Genomic DNA, 6,295 nt, shown 5'->3' on the forward strand with positions numbered 1-6,295 from the left:
CTCAGCCCCCCCAGCCCTGCTGACCCCTCTGTGTGTCACCCCCAGCCCTGCTGGACCCTCTGTGTGTCACCCTGAGCACCCCCAGCCCTGCTGGACCCTCTGTGTGTCACTTCCAGCCCTGCCAGACCCCTCTGTGTGTCACCCCCAGCCCTGCCAGCACGGGCTCCTGTCCTACCTGAGCCAGCTCCAGGAACACGAGCACGTCCCCATCAATGTCCACCATCATCTGCGCCGCCTCCATCAGGCCGGTGACCGTGTACTGCTCTGTACAGGGGGACACACGGGGCTCAGGGGGCGGCTGGGAGGGGGTGACAGTCCCCCTGCCGTGCTGCAGCCCCCGGGACTGACCTGTGAGAGCCACCAGGTGCGGCAGGCAGAGGCGGTTGGCGAGGATGATGAGCTTCATGTCGTCCAGGTCGGGGCTGGAGCTGAACTGCCCCGTGTACAGGTACTCCAGCACCGCCCGCATGCAGCTCTTGCTGGTGTGAGGAAGTGCCACCTGCCAGACACACACGTTGTCACCTCCTGGCCGTCCCCACGCCTGTCCCACCCTCCCAGGGACCTCTCCTCACCTCGTTGGTGGAGCTCTCCACGAAGGGGCCGCCGAACATAGCGGCCATCCAGTCGCAGCTGGAGATGAGCAGGGGCTTGTGGGCACTGATAGCACCATCATCCAGCACGAAGGTGACATCTGGGGACAAGCAGAGGGGTGCTGGGACCGGCCCTGTCACCTGGGGCTCAGCCACCCCCTGCCACAAAACACCTCACCCCGGGGACAGCAGAGGGAAGGGGATGGAGCCTGGGATATCCTGTATTTTTCCCTAAAAGATCTCATTTTTATCCAGCATTCCCTGACAGCTCAGAGGAAAGAGCCTCAGCAGTGCTCTGCCTGTTCCAAGGGGTTTCCCAGGTCACTCCACAACACATTTGCCAGCGAGGGGAAAGCCTGGGAAGCAAATGTCACACCCAAACTCGAGTCCTTGGAGAGCTGGGAAGGCGGCTGAGGATCTCTCTCTCGGGGTGTGCCGAGGGCCAGCACACATCTGTCCCTCACAGGGACAGCCTGACCGTGTTAGGATCCATCTCCATGACACAAATCCAGCCAGAGGGAGGCCGGGACATTCACGTCCCCCTGGGATGTCACCTCGTACTGGTGGCTCATGGTGCTTGCTGGAAAGCTGGGGAAATCCTACTAAGGGCGCTTGCTCCTCATAAATCAGGATGACCCCGTGAAAATATGGGCTGGGAGAGAAGGAAGTCGCCTTTGCAGCTCTTCCGTAAATAAACAGAGCTGCTGGGCCAGCTGGGAAGCAGGAAACCCCGGGGAAGGGCTTCACACTGACTTTCTTGGAGGAAAACAAGCAATAAAAATCCCTAAACAGCAAAGTGTGACCAAAACCGCGGGGCAGGCACAGCCACCCCCTCACCCACGGAGCAAAGCCAGGAGCTCCGAGCCCCCATTCACCCTCTGAGCCCCCCACAAGGACCAGGCTGCTGCTGTACCCGAGAAAGTCCCCTTGGCCAGGCATTCCTTCACCCGGTTGGTCCTCCGGACGTGGAAGGCTTTGGTGATCTCCTGGTTCATGAACGCCTCATTGTTGAGGATGTTGGCCACCATCATGCGCAGGTCGAACACCTCCAGCAGCTCAGCGATGTGAGCGATGTGCATGAGGTCCCGCTCGTTCTCGTCCAGCTCGCCCGTGTACAGGTACTTCAGCACGGCCCGGAAAGGACCCGGCTGGATGGACGCGTCCATCTTCACCACCACCATCAGCTTGGACTTGTAGGTAAGCGGGTCCTCGGCCATCTCCTCCTGGATGCTGGTGAAGGCCCGGCTCCACGAGGAGAGGTTCCGGCCCCGCCGCAGCCCGCGCTCGCCATTCTCGTAGTGGTTGCCCCGCAGGATCCCGTCACTGGTGGAGGCTCTAAGGCACGGTTTGCGCTGGCCGGGTCCGGCCTCCTCGGCGCTCTCGCAGATGTCGAAGCTGGCGGCCCGCAGGAGGAAATCCCGCCCGTGGTGCCTCTCCTCCTGGTGCAGCATCCGCTCGGCGGCCGCGGTGACGGCCACCCCGAAGCCGTGCCCTGCGGTGCTCTGCTGGTCCTCCTCGCTCAGGTCCATGAGGAACAGGTCGTAAAACTTGGAGGAGGAGGTGGAGAGGTAGATCTTGTGTGCGTAGATTTTGATCTTCTCTTGCAGCACCAGGATGACGTCCGCGCACAGGGGGTCCTCCAGGAGGTGGGCTGGACGCTCCTCGTTGTTGGAAGGGGGGTCCGGGACAATGATGATGGGAGGAGGGGGCTGGGGGGGCAGGAAGGGGGCTTGGAGCAGGGGCCGCTGCACGTTGCGCAGGTGGGACTTCCAGAACTGCAGGTGGCGGCGGGAGATGAGGGCGGCACGGATGGCGTTGTCAAAGACGTCCTTGACGCCGAACTGGGCCACCACGCTCGTCTCATAATAAGGGATCCCCAGCTCCTTGGCGACCTCCCTGCCCTTCTCCGGGGGAAGGATCTCGTTAGGTTTGATTGGCCTGAAAGAGACGGGAGATAATTAACGAAGAGACCTCTGGAGATAAGGAGGGCAGCCAGGGACATCTCCAGGGCACCAGGGTCCCACCTGGCCAAGGGTCGCCGTGCCCGGTTGACGGCCTCCAGGTCGGCGTAGCGCAGGTCGAGCTGGCAGCCCACCAGGATGACGGGGGCGCGGGGACAGAAGTGTTTGATCTCCGGGTACCACATGGTCTTCACATGGTGCAGGGAGTTGGGGTTGGCGATGGAGAAGCACAAAACCACAACGTCGGACCTGTGAGGGGGACAAGGGGTCAAGGTCCAGTTTGGGTCAAGGACAAGGTCCAGTTTGAGGACTCCCTCCTTGCCCGGAGGAGGAGTAACGCCAGGCTCTGCCTCTCCCTACCTGCCGTAAGCAAAGCGCCTGTCCTTGTGGTGGTCACCAAAGGTGTCCCAGAGGCGCAAGGACACGCTGACATCGTCTACCACATCCCGGGAGCGCTCCAGCACCTGCGGGAACAGAAAACCACCCCACTCCTGAGTCCCTGAGCCTTACAACAACAACAGGGCTGTCCCTGCCGTGGGGAGTAAATCACAACCCCCATGCAGGGAGAGCGCGGCTCCACCTCCTCGGGATTCCCACGGGGTATCCGTGAGCCCCCCCAGCACCCCTGGCAGCCCTCACCTCCTGGCAGACGCGGTACTGGTCGATGGCCCACACCGTGGGCACGTGGGTGGCGAGGAGCTGGTACTGGGTCAAGGTGGCGTTGCAGGCGCGGGCACAGATGAGCCGGGTCTTGCCCACCGCGTTGTCCCCGACCACGACGCACTTGATGGTTTCTACGTTTGGCCTCTCATAATCCATGTCAGAATCCATTAATTGGGACCTGCGGGAGCAGGGAACGAGGGGTCAAACACAGCCAGGACCAGCCGGGGGGTGTCTCCAGGGCACCCAGAGGGGGACAAAGCAGGAGGATGCTGACACTCGCTGGCAGCCCGGGGAAGCTCTGCAGCAGCTGCCCAGCCCTTCCCAGCTGGCTGTCCCTGCCAGTCCCCTTTAAAATTTCATGTTCTGGTGGCAGCGTGGCTGCTGTGCCGCGTCAGACACATGGCCTGCGTTGGATTGCGCCCTCCTCCCTCCCGGCTCTCCGGCTCATGCTGGTTCCTGTGAGATGAGGCTTTTTTTTTTTTTTTCCTCTCCCTTCCTCCTCTTCCTTTTCTCCTTCTCCAGCTTTCGCAAGAGAAGCTTCCAGAGCCGCCTGACCGAGCGCACACGCGGGCACTGCCAGGCTCCACTGCCTGGCGGGGGACACCGACCTGTCCCCCTTTTCCCACCCTGTGTTCCCGAGGGGATGTTTGCTCCCAGCTAAGAGCAGCAAGAAGAAACTCCTGAGGTTTCCCAGAGGCTCAGCAGCCATCGGGATTGGGAGAGCTCCCAGGAGCAGGTGTGACTCCAGCACTCTCAAGAGAGAGACGTCGGTGCAGTGGGTGCTGCTCGTCAGGTGTGCCCAGGTGTGTCACCCACTCCCTGCTCAAAGCCAGAGCCTAAAGCAGCCAGAATTAACTCATCACAGCACGAACCCAAGGGTTTGTGTGGTTTCCAGGGGGAAAAGCACTGAGGGGATTGAGGGATAGCAAAAAGGACAAAAAAACCCCCACATCCCAATTTCTCCAAACTTCCCAAGGCCACAGATCTCTTCCCCCTTGTCGCTCCCTCCTGGCAGCGGCCTCCCGAGCTGCTATAATAAACCACCAGCGCAGTGAGCGAAAATACCCGGTAACGATGGCAACCGAGCCCTGCACGTGGGACCACAGCTCCCCAAACCGGCAGCCTGGCAAGGACTTCCCAATGTTAGCACCTCCCTCCGTGCGCAGGCTCCCTGGGCACACCTGGACCCACAGGGCACGACCGAGCCACGAGCCCCGTGGGCAGCTGGAGGCGAAGGCAGGTGGCACAAACGCAGGTTGCTCCGGCTGCCAGCGTTTCCACATCGGGCTGGTCCCAAGGCAGAACTTCTCCGAGTAGTTGTCGCCGCATTCCACGCCCCCTCCATCCTTTGGGATGCAGGGAATTCATCCCGAAGGGCATTGAAAACCAGGAGCAGCAGCCTCCTCGGCGAAAAGGAGGCAGGGCAGGTGGGCTCCTTCCCTGATAACCCCTCGAAATCCATTTCCACCTCAGGCATCCCCATCTGCTGCCATCCCCCGACCCTTTCTCCTCCCAGGGATCAGCTGGGCTCCATAGGACCAGGAGATCCAGGAGATCTCCGGCGTGGAGGGGTGTGAGTGCTCAGGGAGCGTTGCTGTGGTTATTTTTAGGCCCAGCCATGCTCCCGAGTCAGCCGAGCTCGTTGGGATGGAGGGGGAAGGCACAGGGAATGGCAACGGCAGCTGGCACTTGGGATGTTTGTCCCTCCTGGGGAGCTCAGCCCACCCCCAGCCCAGCCTGCTCGGAAAGTCCTCATGGGAATTAAGGGCTAAATCCTTATGGGATCAGCGCCGGCCGTGAGGAGAGGAAGAGGGGGACAGCAGTGGGGACAAAAAGGGGGTTCTCGATAAAGCAGAACCTCATAGGGGGGCTCTGTTGGCCCCACAGAGGGGGGAGTCACAGCCCCTCACCCACGAGACCAACCCCAGGAGGGGCTGAACCTTTTCAAGCCCCCTCCCCACCTTCCCCACCATCACTTCTCTCCAGGGAACAGCTCCAAACCCCACCGGAGAGCAAAAATAACCCAAGATGCCGAGAAATTGGAGTTCCCCCCTAAGGAAAAGCCCTTCCCAGAGGGAGCAGGGCTGCTCCAGCCAGCAGCCCCCCAGCCCTGCTCTCCCTCCCCCCAGCCCCTCACCCAAACCAGGGGCACCCAATTCACACCCACACCCCCCCCAAGGAGAACCCCAAAATTGCTCCTTCCAAGCTCCCAGCCCGCGGTTGCCAAGGCAACTGCACCATCACCCCGGGAGCCGTCGCTTAGCAACTCCCAGGCTCCAAATCCTCCATCCCGCACCTCGCCAGGGGAGGAGAACCCCCAAACCGGGGCGAAACCGCCGCGAAACGGCGGCGATGCACAAAAATAACGGGGCGCTTGTGGCGGCCGCGGGGTGCGGGAGGAACGGGGCCCGGGCGGCCCCGCGGAGGCACCGGGGCTGTGGAGGCCGCGGCGGGGGGGGGAGCGGGCGGAACGGGGGCGCCGGGATTTGGGGAGGGAGCGGGGAGCAGCCGGATCGGGGGTGCGGGGAATTGCAAGGGGTCTCGGGGGTGCTCGGAGCATCCGGATCGGGGGTGGGGGGCATCGCAAAGGGTTCGGGGAGCACCGGGAACGGGTGCGGGACATCGCAAAGGAGCTGGGGAGGATCCGGAGGGGGTGCGGGCATTGCAAGGGGTCTCAGGGGTGTTCCGAGCACCCGAATCGGGGGTGTGGGGCATTGCAAGGGAGACGGGCAGCACCGGGACAGGGTGCAGGGCACCGCAAGGAGGTTGGGGAGGAGCCAGGCCAGGCGTGCGGGGCATCACGAGGAGGTTGGGGGTGCTCGGAGCACCCAGATCGGGGGTGCGGGACATGGCAAGGAGACCAGGGAGCACCTAGGCCGGGGGTGTGGGGCATCGCGAGCAGTCTCAGGAGAGCTCGGAGCACCCGATCGGGGCTGCGGGGCATCGCAAGGAGCTTGGGGGTGCTCGGAGCACCTGAATCGGGGGTGCGGGGCACTGCGAGGCGGACGGGAAGCACCGGGAGGGGGTGCGGGGCACGGGAGAGGGGCTGGAGAGCATCGGGAGGCGGCGGGGGGGCTCGCA

The 6,295-nt window shown here is 62.9% G+C and overlaps 1 protein-coding gene across 1 annotated transcript in view; it reads right to left on the minus strand.

Moving 5' to 3' along the window:
- The window catches only part of RHOBTB2 (Rho related BTB domain containing 2), a 14,873-nt gene that overhangs the window by 2,273 nt on the left and 6,305 nt on the right, over nucleotides 1-6,295 (minus strand). The window contains exons 3-9 of the mRNA XM_008632969.2: nucleotides 3,191-3,392; nucleotides 2,912-3,015; nucleotides 2,615-2,800; nucleotides 1,504-2,528; nucleotides 573-691; nucleotides 349-499; nucleotides 176-264 (exon numbers count right to left, since the gene is read on the minus strand). Of these exons, the coding sequence (XP_008631191.1) occupies nucleotides 176-264; nucleotides 349-499; nucleotides 573-691; nucleotides 1,504-2,528; nucleotides 2,615-2,800; nucleotides 2,912-3,015; nucleotides 3,191-3,392 (1,876 nt within the window). The remainder of the gene's footprint in view (nucleotides 1-175; nucleotides 265-348; nucleotides 500-572; nucleotides 692-1,503; nucleotides 2,529-2,614; nucleotides 2,801-2,911; nucleotides 3,016-3,190; nucleotides 3,393-6,295) is intronic.

Source organism: Corvus brachyrhynchos, unplaced genomic scaffold (genome assembly GCF_000691975.1).
Source record: "Corvus brachyrhynchos isolate BGI_N302 unplaced genomic scaffold, ASM69197v1 scaffold150, whole genome shotgun sequence".
Classification (NCBI taxonomy): Eukaryota; Metazoa; Chordata; class Aves; order Passeriformes; family Corvidae; genus Corvus; species Corvus brachyrhynchos.